This window comes from Hydra viridissima, unplaced genomic scaffold, assembly GCF_058129835.1.
Source record: "Hydra viridissima isolate aposymbiotic clone 2 unplaced genomic scaffold, HvirCarnegie_v1 scaffold_2, whole genome shotgun sequence".
NCBI lineage: Eukaryota > Metazoa > Cnidaria > Hydrozoa > Anthoathecata > Hydridae > Hydra > Hydra viridissima.
The window spans coordinates 21,212,501-21,233,644 of record NW_028324301.1 but is presented as its reverse complement, the minus strand read 5'-3'; the positions used below and the strand labels follow the sequence as shown (position 1 = coordinate 21,233,644).

General features: G+C 29.2%; 3 protein-coding genes and 1 pseudogene across 11 annotated transcripts in view; 2 read left to right on the top strand and 2 right to left on the bottom strand.

Annotated features, from left to right (window-relative positions):
• Positions 1–10: 10 nt before the first annotated feature.
• LOC145186352 (gem-associated protein 8-like) lies at positions 11–8,248 on the bottom strand. 2 transcript variants are annotated; one of them, XM_090080536.1, is made up of 3 exons: positions 7,872–8,248; positions 946–1,014; positions 11–585 (listed from the first exon to the last, which is right to left on the bottom strand). In XM_090080536.1, the coding sequence occupies exons 1-3, from the start codon at positions 8,197–8,199 to the stop codon at positions 392–394; spliced, it is 591 nt and encodes a 196-aa protein (XP_089936662.1). In that variant the 5' UTR covers positions 8,200–8,248; the 3' UTR covers positions 11–391. The 2 variants fall into 2 exon arrangements, with proteins under 2 accessions (XP_089936662.1, XP_089936663.1); XM_090080537.1 differs by lacking the exon at positions 7,872–8,248 and adding an exon at positions 1,791–2,739 and having other exon boundaries at positions 946–1,736.
• On the top strand, positions 2,590–6,819 carry LOC149892415 (uncharacterized). Of its 5 annotated transcripts, none has more exons than XR_016450297.1 (6): positions 2,590–2,745; positions 4,272–4,484; positions 4,753–4,893; positions 5,026–5,074; positions 5,669–5,839; positions 5,947–6,819. XR_016450297.1 is itself a non-coding variant. In XM_090080538.1 (5 exons), the coding sequence occupies exons 2-5, from the start codon at positions 4,865–4,867 to the stop codon at positions 6,208–6,210; spliced, it is 513 nt and encodes a 170-aa protein (XP_089936664.1). In that variant the 5' UTR covers positions 4,438–4,484; positions 4,753–4,864; the 3' UTR covers positions 6,211–6,343. The 5 variants fall into 5 exon arrangements, 2 of the variants coding, with proteins under 2 accessions (XP_089936664.1, XP_089936665.1); XR_016450298.1 differs by having other exon boundaries at positions 2,596–2,745; positions 4,753–4,824; positions 5,947–6,343; XM_090080538.1 differs by lacking the exon at positions 2,590–2,745 and having other exon boundaries at positions 4,438–4,484; positions 5,947–6,343.
• On the top strand, positions 3,311–4,255 carry LOC149892416 (uncharacterized; annotated as a pseudogene).
• A 443-nt stretch (positions 8,249–8,691) lies between the features above and the next one.
• Positions 8,692–21,144, bottom strand: part of LOC145181926 (leucine-rich repeat serine/threonine-protein kinase 1-like) — a 28,142-nt gene continuing 15,689 nt past the window's right edge. For 3 of the 4 annotated variants that reach the window (XM_090080534.1, XM_090080533.1, XM_090080535.1), the window contains 11 exons: positions 19,343–19,466; positions 18,738–19,134; positions 18,476–18,596; positions 17,774–17,986; positions 12,462–12,686; positions 11,800–11,973; positions 11,247–11,403; positions 10,700–10,884; positions 10,278–10,385; positions 10,047–10,193; positions 8,692–9,878 (listed from right to left, as the gene is read on the bottom strand). In XM_090080534.1, the coding sequence (XP_089936660.1) occupies positions 8,844–9,878; positions 10,047–10,193; positions 10,278–10,385; positions 10,700–10,884; positions 11,247–11,403; positions 11,800–11,973; positions 12,462–12,686; positions 17,774–17,986; positions 18,476–18,596; positions 18,738–19,134; positions 19,343–19,466 (2,886 nt within the window). In that variant the 3' untranslated portion in view covers positions 8,692–8,843. Of the gene's footprint in view, positions 9,879–10,046; positions 10,194–10,274; positions 10,386–10,699; positions 10,907–11,246; positions 11,404–11,799; positions 11,974–12,461; positions 12,687–17,773; positions 17,987–18,475; positions 18,597–18,737; positions 19,135–19,342; positions 19,467–21,144 lie in introns of those variants that run through there. The other variant, XR_016450295.1, reaches the window with a different exon arrangement.

Sequence of the window (21,144 nt, the reverse complement as noted above, 5' to 3'; positions counted from 1 at the left end):
CAACGATTCCTTTATTTGCTTATTACTTTATCTACATATTACTGATTGTACTTTTATTTTTATTTTTTGGATTTACCGATGCTTTCGATAGTTTCATAGTGTAAACAGAGTTACAACTCAATGTACTTAATACTATTATAGTTTATGTTAAATTTCTCACACAACGTTCTCCTTTTGATAAATGTCCAAAAGCGACCAAACTATAATTCATAAGATAGATTGTATAGAATCAATAATCACCTCGTAAGCCATGATGATTATTCAAACGGAGGATGACTATGATGCTCATCAAATCTTACAATGCCATAACCAAATCCATGTATAAGATTGATTTTAATTATCTTTACTGGTGATTATGAACCATCAACTTTATGATGGGATTTACTTTTAATCATAAGAATCTAATTGGTAACGCTGGCCATAAGCATGGCGAGTGTTTATCGCAGAACTTATTAAATTTCCACTGCAAAGCAGTCTCTAAACTAAGAACTAATGTCCCAGAATATCCATACTTTTCTTCATAAATCTCCTTGCGGTTAGAAGCTGTCGGAGGTAATACACTTCCGTTAGGTCCTTTTCGAAGTACTAGAAAGAAAAAATAAATGGTTCTAAATGCGTGTAAAAGCTTAGAACAATTTTTCAGAATAAAATAGTTAACGTACATAAATTCTTTTGCATAAACAAAATCATATTTAACGAAAAAAACATTAAAAGCTAAAAAATAAAAAGATCTAGTTTTAACACTGAAACTCGAATGCAAAAAGTGGATTAAAGCGTTGGTTTTTGACGGGCTTTGAATTTTGTAATGATGCTGTTTCAACATTTTGTAACAGCGCCACTACAAAATAAAGTCTTTCATTTCAATCGTCTACTTAGAAAATTTGTAAATTTGCTTTTTTTCATTTTTTAAAAAATAATACTGTTTTTCAACAATCTAACCCTCACCATCAACATATTCTATACATTCTTCTCCTGGTCCATCGTTTTCATTTTGATTTGCAACTTTAGCAGCGTCTAAAAACATGATTTATATCATTTGAAAATCAATCATTTTTTAACAAGTAAATAATAATCAATTTCAAAGTTCAAGTTTGTAATTTTTTGGTAAATTTGAAAGTAGATTTTACGTTATTTTCTTCTTTTTAAGTCGTTGCATTAAAAGTTCGATCAAAATTAAAGAGTTAAAAAAAAAATGTTTAATGACACTTCAATTTTAGTTTTTAACTTTAGTTCTCCCGGTAACATCCCCTACACATAACCTTGTATTTTTCTTGGTGCAAACGATTTGCAAGACTCCGGTCTGAATTTGCACCGAATATGGGCATGATGACTATGAGATTGCAAAATATTTTGATTGTCGTGATTCGATTATATCATATACTTCCATGAAAAAGCTGCCAGGACTAATATATAGGTAATTTTTGAAATGCTCATATTGCTGCTCTACTTAAAAATCAAATTAATCAAATTAAGTTAAATGTGTAATAAGCCTTTTTCTTTTTAACTGTGTCCTACTTTATGTGTCCTAACTTTTGTTACAGGAAACCTAGAGATCTCCTAGAACCGGGAGAGAGGTTTAAGCCAATTAATTTAATTAAGTTAAATTTAATTAAATCCAATTAAATAAGTTTATCCTAAACGTAGTACTATTTTTCTAAAAATTCTTGACTAGATTCTAGGATTTCTACTAAAAATATGATTTCCAACGTGATTTCTTAGTTATTTTAACAAAAGAACTTTAATTTTGTCAATAATGAAAATTCAATATTGACAAAATTAAAGTCTTGTACTTTAAAATTTAGAAAAAAATTTTTTTTACAACTTTTAAATAGCTTTTTCTGGTTTTAAAAATGCAGTTTCTTTGAATTTGACGTCATAAAAACTTTACTTTAAGACTTTAATCAAAATTACTTTCAAACTTTCCCTTTCAAAACAAACTTGTTGCCAACCTTTGCTAACACATTTAGTCTTTTTATATCAAGTTTTATTTTTGAACTCCCAATGTGATTTCATGGAGTTCAAGAAACCAGTAGATCTCTAATTGAAAGTATTCCACGGCGCTGTCAGGCTGTAATCAAGAGGTGGTTAAAAAACACTAACGATGATGATAATAAAATTATTAACACTAGTTGTTAAAAAAGTCAAAAATGTTTTAAATTAAGCTGTAATTAGTGTGCATAACAAAAATAATCATTTTACTTTATTTTGTTAAACGAACCATATTTTTGTGTTAGTTTTTTTTTTTTTCAACATCCTCAAAGTCAATTTTATTATTATCATCGAAATAATTGTGTTCATGTGTTCTATTCTTAATATATTTGTCAAAATATATGATAATATTGGCGAAAATTAAAATAAATCGAAATGTACACTGTAAAAAATGTCACGCCAAATTCTTAAATGTCCCATCAAAATATTAAAATTTCACGCCACTTTTTAAATCTTAACCATGAAATGCTCTAAGTCGCGCGATTTATACAATTTACAAGCAACTACAAATGTCACGGAGAGTATAACTGTTTAAATGTAACGCCATACTTATAAATATCGCGCCACACGCTTAATGTCGCGTGACTAATAAAATTTAAAATTGTCCGCAGCGAAAAAAAGAAATATCACACCAACTAATTTTTCGTGGTTATTCTGTGACTAAAATGTCTAAAATAATTAAAATTTCATATTTATCAAAATTTATGCCAGTGGTTTTGGCTGTAGATGATAATTTGTTCACGCTCAAATCTAAAGGTAAATATTTCCTTGCAACGAGTTGTCTTTTTTATTATATTACCATTAATACAATGTTTAAAGAACATTAGCTAAAAATACAATCTACATAAATTGTCATAACTTATGTCATTAAAATAAGTTAACATATATGTGATATAAGTATTTTCAATGATGCATTAAGAATATCATTTATAATCGTTATTCTTAATACATTACTCAGTATTTAAAGCTCATTTTACCATGTTATACACTATGATAATGATTATCTTAACACAATGCCAGTGTGTACATTGCTGTTATTCGCATTTGGACTGCCAATCGATTATTTACAATTATTATTGTTTAAAAAACTTTATTAGACTATTTGTGTCATATAGTGTTAGTGTTTTGACCTGGCCTCACTAGCTTTCACAAAAATAGAATTTTTAATAAGTCATGATGGTTCAAATAACAAACAAGTGCAGAATTTTTTGTTGCACTAAAATATTTACTCTTATTGTGCTAAAAGTAAATGGTTTATTGCAATAAAACTTGAAAAGATGAATTTCTATATAAATTATTCTAGAGTTTGTTCTAATAATTTTATTACAGGTTTAGTAGTATAAACTCTATTGTTCAAGATTTTATGGCATAAATTATGAGAGTGCACTTTTATTAATCACCGCTTTTGATATTGAAAACACACCACATGATCCCATGCACATTTTACTAGAAGGACTAGTGCCCCATGAACTATGTCTTCTGCTGCAATTACATATTTGTGAAAAACATATATACTCATTAGCTGCACTTAATAGTTTCCTTATTCATACTCTGAAGCCTAAGATAAGCCTAAAATTTATCCAACTACCTTTGATATTTCAGGGTCTCAAACATCTGCTCAAATTTTGATTCTTGCTTGTATCATTCCACTTTTTATTGGACAATACAGCAATTCCAAAGATCCTCCTTACATTAATTTTCTTGATCTTTTGGAAATTCTTCGACTTACTTTGTCACCAATAACTACAAATAGAACTGTTTTGGATTTACAAACTCTTATTGAAAAGCATAACAAATCATGTGCTTTACTATGGCCAAATAATTTGATACCAAAACATCATTTTTTACTTCATTTTGTTAGACAAATGCATCGATTTGGTCCACTAAAAAATCAATTTTGCATGACTTTTGAAGCAAAGCACAATAAAATAAAAAGTGTACGTTGGTACAACTTTAAAAACATTGCCAAATCAGTTTGTCAACATCTTCGGTGGAACACAATTTTAAACTTCCTTGATGATAATGGTCAACTGATTCCTTATACTTTTTACGGCAAAGACTCAACATTTTAAAAAAAGAATTGTGATTGGTTCAATTGCATACCAAGTTGGTGATATTATTTCAACAGTTAATGATTCTTATCAACTTTATAAGATTATTTATAAACTGTTCATTTATATATAAGCGTTTAAGTGAATATAGAATTTATACTTGCTAAAATGTCATCTAAGCATTAGAAATGTGTATTCTGTTTATATATTTATATATATTTTTATTATTAGTTACCTATCTTTTTAATGGAATGCAGCAGTTATTTAAACGGTTTGGTGCCTTGCCGTAAACACACTTTAAAAGATATCTGTAATGAATTGGCACATCACCTTGAAGGGTGTCTTCCCAAGGGAACGCCTTTAATAAGAAAAAAATATTATCATCGTGTTACTGTACTTTTGAAACAGTCATATCCAAACTGTAATTTTGGAGAAGAGGGTGCAGTAAGTTTGAGTTATACCACTTATATATTATTATCATATTTTTAAATTTTCATTAGCACATCGGTGAAAAAATTCACGCAAAAATAAATTAAAAAAACCAATAAATAGTTCAAAGCATTAATTCTATTAGATGTTTAATTAAGCACAACATAGGTTATTGCAAATAAAGGTAAAATAATTATATTTTTTTTAATGTTCAGGTGTATATAACACATCCATTTGTTACACAAAGCTAGATAATATTCAAATAATAAATTTTGTTTTTCAGGGTGGAGTTGTAAAATGTGTGTCGAATGTAATTTGGAAGCGACGCGAGCGTCATTTAAAAAGTTTGATAGAGGTAAAAAATGCTAACAGAATGCTTAACGTTTCAGGAATAAATGATAGCTCATTTGATGAAAATATGCAGGTGATACCCATAAAACCTTTTTCAAAAGAAATGTTTTTTATCAATATTTTTTTAATAAAAATTTACTTAAAATATACAGTAAGAATTTAATAAGGTTTAATTTAGAATTAATCCAATTTTTTTGCATGTTAGTTTGCTTTGGTACAAAAAGTTCAAAGAGCACCTGTTCCATCCAGAAATTGTAAGCAAATAATACTTATATTATTGACACATTGACTATAATATGAATATATGAATCGCTTTTTGTTAAAAGGGTGCGATTCAAAAAATTTATTAAAATCATTATGAACGCATATATATATATATATATGTATATATATATATATGTATATGTGTGTGTGTATATATATATATATATATATATATATATATATATATATATATATATATATATATATATATATATATATATATATATATATATGCGGTCCCTCCGATCCCCTATAGGGGAGATCGGAGTTAGTCTGAACTTTCAATTGTGAATATGTGACCAAAACACAAATATTTTTTTTATTAATATAATTTATTATAATGTGTTTCATAAATAAAACTACTATAAACCTTTAAAACTTGATTTATTATTTTCATTCAAATGGTTTACTTTTTTCTTTAAAGTTTTGTTAAAAGGGCGATTTTTTTATAAAACAGAAGATTTAACATTAAAATTTTTTTTCAGAAAATTTTATGAGTATGAAGGTTTTTTTCATTTCTTTAATAAATTTGTGTTTTGTGCACTTTTAACAAAATGTTCTTTATGTGGTTGCAAATTTTTTAGATCATGGACGAATTTGAAAGAATGAACATAGTTACCAAAGAAGCAGCATTAGATAGGCTATTGCAAGTTGTTCAAAAGTTGTATCCCGGTATAGATATTCCATCTGCCCTAATACAATTTCATAAGAACACTACCAGAAGAGGGGTGTTGTGTCCAATTGTTATTGCCAGTGTAAGTTTAACGAAAAGTTGTTTCTTTTTTTATTTTTAATTTGATATTGATTTTTGTAATGTATGTTATTAAGGTACCTTTAATTTTACTTTTTAAAAAATTTTTAGGCTGCAGATAATGTTTCTTCTCCTGGGCCGCAACTTATTTTAGGAGAAAACGTAACATTTGTTGACAAAAGGAAAGTAATAGCAATGAATCATCGGCATAATGATTCATTACATGTGCTTCAACTTATCGCGTATTATTATATCATGGACCTCTCGTACCCAAGATCGTTTGGAGGAGTTTTGGGGCTGTTGCAGCATTATGTCTTGCAAATACCATTTGCTTGTACTAATAAGCTTTGGCTAAAAAAATGCAAAGTCTTGTGAAAAGTGTTGTGGTATCTTTATATTTTTAAACTGTTCAACTCTTCAAATAAAAATATTAGGAAATTTCAAAATTAAATATTTATGTTTATATTTGATGATGGTTTCTTTTTAAAAAAATGAAATATAATTTCTATTACTTTTTTGGTCTTTTTATTCATTTTATTTATGTAAAGTGTGCCATTTATTCAATATATTTATTAAGTTGAGACATTTGTAAATTAAATTAGTCACGCGATTTTTACAATTAAGTATGGCGTGACATTTAAATTTTTTATTTGTCACGGCGCATCTAAAACACTATCGGGTCGCATGTCACCAAGCCCGATTTAACGCGCCACATTTAACTTCTCTTAATGTGGCGCGTTAAATCGGGCTTGGTGACATGCGACCCGATAGTGTTTTAGATGTCCTGTGACAAATAAAACATTTAAATGTCACGCCATACTTAATTGATAAAAGTCGCGTGACTACTTTAATTATAAATGTCACGCCAAACTTATTATCTAAAAGTCGTGTGACAGTTTTAATCCTTGATGTCGCGCGTTAAATCGGGCTTCGTGACATGGCAATTTTATTAGACAATTTGCCGTGACATTTTTTACAGTGTATAGGTAGTGCGTTTATTTTGTGGTTAAGTGTATGTTAATGCTGTTTATTGTCAAACAAAAGAATTTTTTTACCATAAAAACCGAGTTTTTTTGAAATCTTTTTGAATTGCCATCAACTCATGTCATTTTTATCATGACGTAATTTTTTTATCCAGCACCACTATTAAATCTTATTATAAAATATCATGTGTATTGTTATCTACATACCGTAAGATACTTATGTCATGTACTCGTCGAGTTACTGAGTAAAAATTATTCATTTGCTAAAGCGTTAACAGTAAATCGAGTGACGTTAGAAGATGATACACATCAAAAACCACATCAAAGGATACGGTTTACATCAAAGGACTGATGTCCTTTGATGTAAACCGTATGCATAGAAGTGCTTTTATAAGCATCAAGTTTACAATGCTCATCATCAGCATCAAATTTAATAACTTTATAGGATGGAAGGATTTTTTTTTTGATTTTCACTTTTATCACCGATTGGGCATCTCCAATTATGTTTTTAGGCTGGTCTTGGCATTCATTCCATTAGTTTATTAATTTTCTATCATGGAATCAAATTTCGAGCATATAGTTAATAGTTTACATGAAAAACAACAACAACAACAAAAAAAACATTTCGCTGTTAACGTTCGTGTTATTTTTTTTCTTTTTCCTAAAAACTTCATGATCTACTTTTCAATTTTCAAAGTTAAAAAAAAATTAAAAAATTTAAAAAAATAACGTCAAAATTTGTGAATAAACCTTTTATAAAAAAAAAACAAACAACCAAACTGGTTAAAATGTTCACTCGAACATTTACACATTAAATGCTTGCATAGATATGTGTTTTCTGTTAATCCATTAACGCTTTTTTTCAAACTGATAAACTACTTAATCAGGAGCATAACTCATTAGATGTTTACCCAGTCAGTTTATACTCCCTATTGGATTCTTTACTTACAGGTGGCCCACATTGACTCACTTTGGTTACAAAAATAACATTTGCGAAAATTTATGAAAATATTGAAAAGAAGTTGATTAGTTATTAAAGTAATAATTCTATACCTCGTTGTTTCTTGAACTCTGAAGACTGACGGAGGAAGTCAATAAAACGTTGATCTAGTTCGAACTCACTTTCGCTTTCTTCTTGCTTTTTATTTCTACGCTTCTTCTTTTGTTTTCTTGATTTCAACTTAATTCGTTTTGAAGGATCATCAGATATTGTAGCAGTGGTATCTTTAAACTTTAATGAGCTAACATTATGATTATCCTTACTGGCTTTTAATCTAGAGTAGTATGTAGAATAGAAGGAGAACCTTTTGTATTGTTCAAGATGCCATTTTGCTTGAGCATCACATGTGCTTTTCATATAATTGAGATATGCATCCTCCATTCCTTTACTAAAATAAACAATTTAAATTATTCCGAATTTTTAAATAGTAAAAACAAATCTAAAAATAAAATACCAAGTATTGAGTGATTTGATAACAATGATATGATATTTTAGATTAACATTAGATAAACTTAGAGATTAAAATCAGAACAATAAGCAGTTATATGATTCAATATGACAATGGTATTTGATGTAAAATTTATAACGATGTAAAAGTATACAAAGATGCAATGTATTTGTATGAAATATTGGATCAAATAGTTAATCATCGATCAATCAAACAAATAATTAAAGAAAATTTATTCAAGTTATGAGTTTTTTTTCAAACGTGGAGGAAGAAAAAAAAACTTAATTTTAAAATGTAAAACGAAAATCTCAAAAACAATTTAAAAAAAAAAGAAAAAGAAAAAAAAAGAAGAGGACAAGTATAAAAAAAGAGCAATATATACAAAAATTTAAAAAAAACATGATTCGAAAATAAATTACGTAACTTCATAATCTCAGCATATAAAAAATATCTGAATAAAAATATATAACAACAATGATAAAAATAATTTTAAAAATTTTATTATAAAATTCTTGAAAAAAATCCTTAATATATAAAATCCTTCTGAACATAAATATAGCATTGATTGGCTTCAATATCAAAGTACTTCACCACCAAAAAGTTTTCTTTCAATAAAAAAAAGTTCCTTGAGGCCTAAAGCGCTCATAAGATAAAGTTGATGTTTCTCAAAAGACTTTAAAGACTGTGATTGGATTGATAAAGATTGAAGTTGTTCTTCTATTTTAACAAGAGAAACTAAATGACTAGATTCTTTTAATGCAGCAAAACCAGTAATTGACCATAATTTATGTTGTTTACTTGTATTCAATTTATCAAGGTGTGCAATTACACAGCTGAATCTTTTATCATTTCTTTTAACATTTAAAATTATAATATCCCCAAATGACCGTCCAATCCATAACGCACCCTCAATATAATGTAAACAAGTTACACGATCCATATGTGAAACAGCTGATGTTCTTGGGCGTAAAACACTATTATCACTGTTGGCTACTGATGCTGCCTTTGCATTTGTTAAGTCTTTATTGTTTAAATTTTGGAACAAAACTGATAAACGTTTGTTATGTTTAAATTTTTTTATCAAAGATGATTCTGGCAATGATTCTTGAACACTGTTAAAGTCAAGATTTGAAAGAAAAATATTATCCGATGGATTGGGAATGGCATCAGTTTCGTTATACTCAAAATTATTTAAAGTTATACCAGGCACATTGTCTTTTTTTCTGATTATAGGAGTCGATGGCTCAGATGATGAACTTGGTTCAGGATTTTCAATAAACACAAGTGGTTCCGGGGTTGTTTGACCAACAAGCATTTGACCTAATGGATGCAAGCCATCACAACGAAAAGAATAAAGTAAACTGCGTGTCTTTACACACCACTGAGTAACAATTGAAGAACGCCAATCAGCAATCCAGACATTTTCTTCATCAGTTACAATAGCAGTGATCAAAGAGCGAGCTGTTCGCAACACTTTTATACGTTCTATGACTTTTAAAGATTCTGGGTTTACAATTACCATCATATTCCCTGAACCTACCCATAATTCTGTATTAAATCGTGTAAGAGTCATACATTTTGCAGGAAGACCACAAGTGCCTAAGTCAATTAACTATAGCAAAAGAAACTAAAAATTAAATCACCATTTTTTCCTGTGATCCAAAGTAAGTTTTACTTTTAGTAAGTTAATTTGCATTAAATAAAGTTAAGAAATAAAAAATTTCTTTTCAATGGTAAATCCTAGTCAGTATTTAAATTAACTTAATAAAAAATATCTCACTTCAGTATCTGACCACTTTCCTTTCTCAAAATCAACTATATCTGCTTTTTGGCTAAACAGTGGTAATTTATCAGCAAAAAAGTTAGGAGGCTTTCTGAATACTGCAAGAGTACCATTTGCAAGAGAGGCTATAACACTTAAGTTTACCTTAAGATATAAACATAAATTAAAATAAAAAATATTTATCAAATAAGAAAGCATTAAGATAACAATAGCTAATTTGGAACATACCTTTTGATGGTATAAGAGCATGCTCATCACATGATCTTTTAGGGAGAAATTCCATAAAATACGTTCTTCTGGTGATCCTGCTTGTCCAAACACTTCAATCTGTTTATCCTAAATAGTCAGATTGAGTAAACTCTTATTTTTTTCTTCATTTCAAGAATCAAAGCCCCAAGTCATACCTTATAAAGGATATAAATCTTTAACACAATAAAATGTGAAATGCTTTTTAGAGTATTAATAGATTATTAATTACTTTTCTTATTTCTTGATAAATATTTTAAAAAATTAAAAAGAAAAAAAGGTATGATAAAATTTTTTAAAAGCATTATCACCATCATCGCCACTTTGATTACAATCTGCATGATGATAATGATAACAATCATAATTTTCATTAATAAATGTACTTGATCAAATATTTCACCAACCTCGGTTCCCAACCATACAAAGCTTTCAACTTGTAATAAACATAAAACACGAGGTCCAGCACAAAGTAAGTTCTTTTCAACAACTTTTTTCTCCATATCAACAATGACACATGTTCTACTTTTAGTTTTTTGACACCAAATTAATAAAAAAGATCGATTTTTGGCACCATTCTGATTGACTGGATCTGTTAGTAATAAATGCCAAAACTATAATTTGTATAATAAAAATATATTTATAAGCTTTTTTTATTTGCATGCATTAAAAAAAGGGAAAAAAAGGTAAAACATTGCATAAACATTTGTATAAAACTTTTTTTGTGCCCAAAATCCTTGACTCAAAAAAACAGGGTTTAAATGTTTAAAATTTAAGTAAAAAATCTGAAGTAAAAAATAAATTTTAATATGAAACATAAAAAAAAGTTTTAAACATCATTTAGTTTTGTTTATTTTTATCAATTGTATATTTTATTAACATTATAGTTAAGTTTGTAATTTTTAAAAATTAAAAAAAGATTTTTTAAAGCAGTTTTTATAAAAGTAATAATACATTTATTTTCTGGTATCCATTCACCAATGCATGTTACTTTATTTAAACGATTTGGGTCTTCAAAAATATGTTTTAAGAGATACACTCCAATGTTTTGCAATTGGCATACTATATCATATGCAGAGGGTCTTTCAATGGGATTCTCCTGCCAACATTCCTTAAAAAGCAAACAAAAATAAATAAAATACTAACTATACTACTACTGACTGTCCAATAAAATAATGGATGGTGTTAAAAAAAAAAAAATGTAAATAAAACTCTAACTGTACATCTACCGACTATCCAATAAAATAATGTTGTAAAAAAAAAATATATATAAAGTGAAAATCAGAGAAAAAATTTGAGACATGTGGCATTCAAATTTTATAAAAAGAAATTCAGAGACAACAAAGATAACTTCAGAAATTTAAATGACAACAACTTTGTTTAAATAATGAAAATCAAGTGAAAAGATTATTAGGAGAGCATATTCTCGATAAAACATTACTTTATAACACTTTCCTTTTAATAAAAAAAAAAACCTACTAAGTATTAAACAATCTCTACTGTGTACCTTCATCATAGCTTCAATGTAAGGCATGTTTATATCAATCTCGTCTTTTCTTAGGTCTGGTCTCACACCACGCTGAACAGCTCTCTTCATTTCAGAAGCAGATCTATATTCTCGATAAGGACGATAACCAGAAACAAGCTCATACAGCCAAATACCATAGGAAAAAATGTCAACCTTTAAAAATAGAACTTAGAGAATTCAGATAAATACCAATTATAATAATCCTTAAAACTTCCTTTCTATCAATTTACAAAAAATTTTAAATTAAAAGTTCAACCTGGATATAAAAATGTTTAATCTTTTTTATATCCAGATTAGTTTAGTTTGGTTATTAGCGAGCAGTAGAAATAATTCTAGTTCAATATCCAAGCTTTTAGTCTAAAATAATGACCTGAAACAAATTAGAAAATGACCTTTTAATTCCTCATTCAAAGAGTTGTTTTTTTCCTACCATATGTAATCAAATTAGTAGAGTAGCTTTTCATTAAGCGGTTGTAACAAGATGCTACACTAAAGCGGTTGTAACAAGATGCTACACTAAAGCGGTTGTAACAAGATGCTACACTACACTTTTCTTTGATTGGGTTCAAACATTTCTAAGTTAAACCAAATAAATGTTAATAAATTGTGACATTAAAACATTCAGCACAAACTTATAATACCTTTTCATCATATGCCCATCCAACACGAACTTCAGGAGCCTGAAATCCAGGTGTTCCGCCTTCACCAATAACTCCTTGAGGAGTTGCAAATGTTGAGATACCATAATCAGATAGTTTAACATTAACTTGATCATCCTCCTCTAATGACCACAAAAGAATATTATCTGATTTCAAATCTCTGTAGATAATTTCTGATTTATGAAGGTAACTCAAAGCATCTGCAACCTATTTATATGACAAATGAATAATTTTTATAAAACATCACTAATATTTTATATATGAAACTTATGTAAATATCACTTATACCTTATGTGTCACCTGTGTAGAGTAAAAATGGGGTCAAATGAAATAGTTAAGAATTTTAATTAATTTTTTTTTAAGGGAAAAAGGTTTTTAATTCTTTTTTTTTTTTAAAAGTTGCAGAGAAATTTGAGCTGTATTTAAATATATACAAATCAAGTAAAAAAAGTTTTTAGTTTTTTAAGAAACTTTATTTATTTGAAAAAAAAAGTTATTTCATTCTACCCTCACATTCAGGGAGAATGAAATACGCAAATTTATGTGTAATTAAAACAACACTTAATAAAAAAAAAACAAAAAGCAACCAATAATAACAATTTAAAAAACAACCAAATAGAAAAAACTTTATTCTTATGATGATGTTGAGTAATTGAGAGGTACTGGAGGTTGAGTTGAGTTGTCACTTGTGCGGCCCTTTTTGGTGCAATAAAACTCAGCGCCTTTTACATATCGCTTTGGTATGCATGTTTGACAAAGCCAAGCCTTGCATTTCAAATTTTCACACTGATACCATTCCATGTATTGACTTGTTGAAGCTTGGCCTAAACTTTACGGCACTTTTTACACTTCACTTGGTTTGCAGCTGTTATTGTTGGAGTTGCTGTTGTTGCTTGATTTATTTGCTGCTCATCATTAAAGCTTAGCTTACGTTGTTTTTTAGCTTGCTTTGCTGCTTTTTTGCTCTCAGCATCTTTCAATCTTTTGAGTATTTCAGGTTTACTGAGACACTCCCCATTGAACCTTTGTACATCTAGATTTTTTCGTTTTTTTGTGTCAACATGTTGGATGCAAATCATTTGTTGCAAAGCTGCTGCAAGCGATTGGGCCGATTGCAATTGTTTTTCAACCTCTTTTTGAATTTCCTTTTGAATAGCAGGAGTTACTACACTATTGAAGGTTGTTTGCAGGCGAGTTGGCTTTGGAAGTGACTTTGAAGCTGATGCTATGCAACACATGCTGATGCTAGATGTTATTGATATAGATTCAGATAGCAGTGGCTGAGATGGTGTAGTTCCTGGTGCTAGTAGTGGTTGTGATACTTTCATAGATTTTGGTGGTTGAGATGATGAAGGCTCAGGTTGAGATGACGGTGTTTCAAACGTATTAGCAATTTGCAATTTTGACTGATCAATTTTAATGATGTCGAGTGGAAACAAGCCAGTATTCTCAAATTCACTAAATATTTGGGTGCGTGTAAAAACTTCACCAGAGCTAAAAGGTTTTGCTTGCAGTTGGCTAAAACATTCTTTTGATAAGTTGCTGAATTTTGTCTCTGCATAAAACTGTTGAAGTAATTTGTTAAAAAATAAAAATAAAACTCTTTTGACATGACAATAAACACTGACATCTAGTGGCTGCAGAATGTGTGACGAATGAGCTGGTAAGCAAATTAACAAGATATTGTTTTTGATACAAATAAGTACGACATGACAGGTGACATGTGTCACATGTCCATCTACGACTAAAATATGAATGCCTATAATTGGATAACTATAATTAGATTTATTTAATTAAGTAGTTATTTGATTAAAGTAAAGTTAAACTCATTACCTAGAATTTTTTAATGGCAGGAACATACACGCCAGTGAGCCAATTCACAAATTGCTTATCTTCCATCCATCCGGATGGAAATATGGCGTAAACAGCATTGTCTGGACCACTTAAGCACCAATTTTTGTACAGGCGTTTTTTTGATTTAAAAATAATATATGGAGTAAGACGATTACCAGCAGCATTGATGCAATTTCCAACTGTATAATGGATTTTTTCATTGTTGCCAACAAATTTCAATGGTCGTTTTGCAACATGCCGGTAAACTATGTTGCTTGCCTTGATCACCAAAAAAGCCAATTTCATCAAAATTCCACAAATGACATGAAGTACTTTCATTGATTCCTGTTTTGTTGAGTTCTTTTTGCAGTGTGTTGAAATACTTTGCAACTATTTCTTGTGTGCAAGAAGCGGCTCTGAGTGATGAAATATTGCCTATGGCCCTGATGCTTAACTTATGACTCCACCGGTTTATGAAAAGCTTATACCAGTCTTTCCCTGGTGTACCATTAGGAAACAAATGAGATTGACCTTGGTGTTGCAAATAGTCGGTAACTAGTGTGATGACGTCATTGTAAGTTTTACCAAAGCCCCAATCGGATAATTTGATTAGGATATCTACCAAAGTTGATTCAAGTTGTTGCAACAATCTCATGTTTGAAGCACTCCCAAATGTGGACACGCCTGTGAAGAGTTGCTACTGGTATGCTCAATGATTGAGCAGTTTTGTCAAGTGAAAATTCACCGCTTTGTACTTTGGCCACTGCAAGCGCAACTTGCTCTTTGGCATACTTTATATTAGAATAGATTTAACACAAATTGACTTAAAATTTATACAAAAAATTCATAGAGATTGATTGGTCACTTGAGATTTAATTAATAAAAGCCATATTTAACAAGTGAGCGATTAGCGTATTTCATTCAACCCTACATGTCTCCGTTTTCTTTTTTATCTCATAACTTTTTTCCCTGAACAGCAAATTTAATTTGGAAAAAAGATTCTTGACCAGCGTAAAAAGTTCTACCAGTATACTTGTTAAGTTCATTAGTATCAAATTTAATTTCCGAGAGTTTTATGTCCATTTTTCAAAAAATGAAAAAAAAATACCATCACTCATTCGAAAACTTAACAAATTATCAAAAAAAACTTTTTTTTTAAAATTAAAATTTGATATCATCTTATTCAGAAAAAAATCCTCTACAACATGGTCAAAAAATATTTGCAAAAAGTTTATTATTTAATAATTAAGAACAAAAGAATAAGCATAGTCATAACTATCTCATTCTACCCTCTATTTTATTCTACCCTGTTTTACTATATATCACTTATTTTACATATAAAATAGGGTGACCCTTTTTCAATCACTCCACCTAAAAAAATTATTCTTTTTAAACATTTATTTATTTTTTGTATCTTTGTTGAACTGCACAATTAAATCAACATTTTAAACTTTGATTTTTTCCCTTTTATTAGTTGTACACATTGTTTAGCTACCTCTTAGTATTCAATATAAATCTTAAAAAACATCACTGTATTTTGCATCGAAAAATCACTCAGCTCCTATCCTGAAAAAATATCCCATAAATCTTGTTCAATGAACAAGACTTATGTTTTCCTTCTCCTGAAGGAATCTTTCTTTCTTCCTGAAGGAAATCCCAAGAAAATATGAAACTAAAAGAAAGAAGCTAAAGTCATTGTGTGAAGTCATATGATTCCCTAAGTTGTCATATGATTCCCTAAGTTGTTATGTAAAGAAAGTGATTTAAGTTGGTTTTATGCTCATAGCAGGCATATTCTTTATCTGTCAAAAAAAATCAGTTACCAAAACTTAGTATAACTTCAACAGAAATGGTTTTATTTGAATTTATCAATTTGAAACTATATTTCTAGAATTTTTCACAAAGCTATACGAAGCAAAAGAATGTAATTTTTTTTTTGCTTTTGGTTTACATAGCTTTGTGAAAAATCAAGTACACCCAATAATTACAGAACAGGTTTACAAAAGTTGGAGAAAAAAATTTTCACATTCAGTTTGACCTGCATCAACAAAATCATGCTGAATTCTGCACTCAAGGCATTCTCTTTAGACACATCTTAGGTAGTAAGCAAATTTGGGGGTTGCAAACCACTATTTTAAAAATCAGAAAGCTAAACAGATGGATTTCACCAAAATTGTCAGAGTAGAACAAAATCCAGCAAACCACTATTTGTGCATTGCTACTCTCACAAAAGAAGGAAACTCCTTTCTTTTACTGCATTCTAAATGATAAGTATGTTCTTTGGGACAGCCAACAACTGTTGCACACCTGGCTGGACCCAAATTAACTATCCCAAAGGAGGGCCAAAACTGATCCTCACCTGCACATTCTTTTCTTGTGTATTTAGAAAGCCAGACTTGGAGTTTTTTAACATGAGGTAACAGGAAGCAGACCTACAATTACTGCTAAGATTTATTTAGCTCAGCTTCAATACATCCACAAACTTCTGTTAAAATCTCTTCCAGCACTGCCAAATTGAAGGAAAGTCGTATTTCTCAATAACACCAGACAACACAAGGTCAAGAAGAACAAACAGAAGCTGACAAAAATCAGATGGGAAGTTTTGCTTCAACTTCTATATTTATCAGACATCACTTCAGAGAACTCATCGTTTGTTCAGATCTGTGAGCAACTTCATGAAGAACAAAAAAGTTTCATGTTAAACATCAACTGAATCAAAAAGATTTACAGATTCTCATCTCCAGTAGCGTTGAATCCCTTGAAGGTGGCAGAAGATCATTGGTTTTAAAGGTGTCTATTTAAACTAATAAAGCTGCTTGTATTCAGAAGTATGAAGCAATTTATCTATTGATCATTTTCTTTAGAATAATTTATGAAAGATCTAATAATATCCCAAAAATTATTGTTTTTCCATACAAATAATGATTATCCTAAATGCATCTAAAATGCATCACATGTAAATGCATCACATGGAAATGCATCACATGGAAATCGCATTTAGAAACATCTCATAAATACCTGTGTAAATTCTCATAAGTGAAGCTGTATAAATTTTTCATTACAAAAGTTTTCACACAAACAAAAAGCAAAATATACAAAGTTTTTCCTAAAACTATTATAACATTTTCACTTTTCTTCTTAATTCCCATGCTATATTTAAATGGTATACAGCATGCAGAAAAAGTCTCCACACAAAAGAATAAACATTTAAATTGATATTTTACTAAAACTAACAACTTGAAGCAAAATATTACTAAACAAGTATAAAAAAAACAACACAAAAATACGAAATATTAAAAATGCATCTATTGAAAGAAAACACCATATAGAATATTGATATGGAATAATTTTCAATAAACCTTAAAACATTTTCAAAACATTTTTTTAAAAGCATTTTGTATGTGAAAGTCTCACCTAATTTCTGCATAAAAATCAAAAAAAAAAAAAACTTTTTTAAAAACCTGTAGAGCAATTTTATGTGTAAGCAACTCTCCTAACACAGGACCATATCTGTTTGTTTTTGTTTGCTCCAGCTCATTTTCACACTGAATGCGCTCAAGAGTAGAACGCAGGCTTCCCATTGGTGCAAGCTCTAGAACAAAGCACAATGGCCTATGACATACCCCAATAAAATGCACAATATTCGGATGCTGAAGGCGACACAAAATTGCAACCTATGTAGACAATTACCAAATATGTATAGTATATGCAGTTACATTAAATTCTAGTTTAAATGCTATAACAATAAAAATCAGAAAGAAAAAAGTCTGACTAAGAACACATCTTAAAATCAAATATCATCTTCAATAATCAAATATAAAAATATTCTAATAAAAACCTATTATTCAGCTCTTGAAAAATAGGATTTGGAGCTCAAGTCAGTTTTAATTTAAAATGAGGACATGACTGCAATAACTATTAAAATTTGAAAAAGAAAGTTGAGAGGGTGTGGGGTGGGTTGGGGGTTACATGACTGCAATAATTTCAAAGACATTTTGATCAAACAAAAAATGAGCTTAAATCGGATCAAACAAAAAATGAGCAAAAAACTCATTTAATCTTTGATAAAACTACTTAAAAAAGTAGTTTTATCAAAGATTAAATGAGTTTTTTGTGTGAAGATTTTATAAAACATAAAAATAAAAACATTAAAAAAAAACAACCTCTTGTCTGAGTTCCCAGAATCCCCTTATAACCTTAGCTTCTTCAATTTGTATTTTTAAAGAAGATTCAGTGGTTGGTACATAAGCAGAATCACTATCTTGCTCTGCAAAACCATTTTTTCTAGAATAAAATTACATTTAAAGAAAACATAAAAAAAAACTAAAATTTTAAACTCATTTTCATCGACAGCTCTAAGAATAAGAAACTGTTTTGTTAAAATGTCAGAAAATCTGTCAATTGTAAAATTAAAATAATTTATACTTAGAATTGGTGGCTGAATGAAATTGTTTAATTGCAACTTTTTTGTGCTTGTATCTACCTAGATAAACACCACCTGCACCTCCTTCTCCCAAACGATTACTATCATCTGCATTAAAATCCAACTCATTTGAAGGAATGATGAGTTCAGAAGATAAATCACTTAACAACAAATCTGGTACAAGAAGATTTAAAGGAACAGGAATTTCTGGATGTTTTGGGCAGCAGATTGTCTGATGACTAACTGCAGCTAAAGCACAAATATTTAAGCAAAAAGAATGCACAAGTTTATTACAACGATTTGTAGATATACAATTATTTTTGAGATTGGCTACACATATAGGACAGGGAATCAACTTCTTTACTAACAAGTCTCCAAACTCATCAACATCCTCAAGACCTGTAATAAAAAATATTTCCTGTACAATAGTAATACTGCATTTATAGTTTATAGTTTAAAAACTGCACAATGCAACATCATTAAGAGGTATGAAACAGTTACACAAAACTAACAAAACCTGGTTTTAAATGTCTACAAAATTATTACAAAATCCCTAAACGATGTCTACTTAATACTTCTTAATCAACTTTGAAAAAAGATAAGATACCTGGGTACCATTCTGCTATAAGAGCATCTAGATGATCTACAATAAAGGCCATAGCAGAGAAACGCTGCTGCCTTGACCATACAGTGATTGAAATACCTTTATTGCTTTGGTTTTCATACTCTATCTATAAGCATTTATATTTAAAAAGAAATTTTTTCTACTTTTATGAAAAGTTAAAATTTTTAAAATTTCAATTTAAAAACATCAAAATATAAAAAGCAAAACAAAAAAAGTTATGAAAATAAAATAAATGATGCTTTTATACGATGCAATAATTACTCTCTGGCCCTAATATTGTCTTTATTAAACGCATCTGTGTTAATATAATAATGGCCAATAAGATTAATAGTAATGGCCAATAGGATAATATTGGCTAACTTTTATTTCTAAATTATTTTTGCTCATGTTGCTGCATTAGCAGATAGATTTACATTCTACATCTGATTTTTTGTGATTTTTATCACATTTTCAGACTGACCTCTAAAAAATTTAATGTTTTAAAAAATTTGACGTTTGCTTATTATTTTTAATTTATACTAATGACAATTAATATTGAGGTAAACGTACCTCAATACCAATTCAACTTTAGTAAGACAATTCATTATTTTAGTATTTTTATTTTTGAATATTTTTTGAAATTTTAGATAAAACATTATCATTATGAAAATAAGAGAGCAAATTTTAGCTATTATCATATGCACCAAGAAAAGAAAAAGATTACACATGCTTAACTTCCACCTGATTTGGCAGCTGCCCATGCATAATCAGTTAGTAGTTAAGCACATGATATGAATCTTGTCTCTTGATGTGACTTAAGTAAAAAAGTAAATGTTTATCTATCTAGCTGCAATAAGAAAAAAGTCCACTGAGTGGTAAGCTACTTTTGCAGAAAATAACAATTGTAATTTTCATAAAAACTATCAGGATTTTCATGAAATTTGGTCACTTTTCTGATTTTTTTGTTAATCCAAGCTTAAAGCAGATGGTGAATCAACATTTGAATATGAACTTGCAGGCGATGAATTTATGCCAGAACTTACAACCGAACATTTGGAAAATAAAGGATAACTTACAGAGAGGTTGAGAAAGAGACCAGAATACAATCCTATCAGAAACATGAAGAGACACAAAACCATAGAAAAAATTAGTTATATTTATTTTTTATCTTCATTCAGCAGTATCAGCAGTATCACAGCTGAGATACTGCTGAATGAGCTGATCAGCAGTATCACAGCTGTGATACTGCTGAATGAGCTGATCATCTTGAAAGCAGCAACAAACAACCTTTACTCATCTTCATTATAATTTATGTTAACTTCATATTAAACTACAGATGTTGTTTCAAACAGCAATACCATCTTTGTGGTTAAAGTATAAAATAAAATGTTTCTTACAGCCACAGTATAAAGATGCATGAATATCACTTACCAGGATATTTCCCTGAAAAGTGCTTTAGGGGTCATTAGCTTCAGCAGTTATCTCTAAATTGTTTCAACATCTTTCTTTTGATTAATCAATTTAACCATATCACCCATCTGGTTGTTCCTTAAACAACCTTTATTTTTTTAGAAATAAAAAATTTTAATTTACTTTTTGGCATTACAATTGGTTATTTAATCAATATTCTTGTAAGCATCTTTTAGTAATTGTGATATTTAAGAGCTTGTTTTGACTTGGATTAGCCTTTATCATTAGTTCTTGTGCAGTCATATAGAAATGCTATGACAAATCAGTACAACTACAAATACCTTTTATATGTATAGTCTTATAGATTAACAAAATTAAGTCCAAAGACATATAAT

Excerpts from the sequence above, each read along its gene's own strand:
- LOC145186352 (XM_090080536.1), bottom strand. The coding sequence starts at position 8,199 with ATGGAGGATGCATATCTCAATTATATGAAAAGCACATGTGATGCTCAA. Across the intron at positions 1,015-7,871 it reads AGAGTTCAAGAAACAACGAG|ACGCTGCTAAAGTTGCAAAT; the intron begins GTATAGAATTAT and ends TCATGTTTTTAG. Across the intron at positions 586-945 it reads ATGTATAGAATATGTTGATG|TACTTCGAAAAGGACCTAAC; the intron begins GTGAGGGTTAGA and ends TTTTCTTTCTAG.
- LOC149892415 (XM_090080538.1), top strand. The coding sequence starts at position 4,865 with ATGATAGCTCATTTGATGAAAATATGCAG. Across the intron at positions 4,894-5,025 it reads CATTTGATGAAAATATGCAG|TTTGCTTTGGTACAAAAAGT; the intron begins GTGATACCCATA and ends TTTGCATGTTAG. Across the intron at positions 5,075-5,668 it reads ACCTGTTCCATCCAGAAATT|ATCATGGACGAATTTGAAAG; the intron begins GTAAGCAAATAA and ends CAAATTTTTTAG.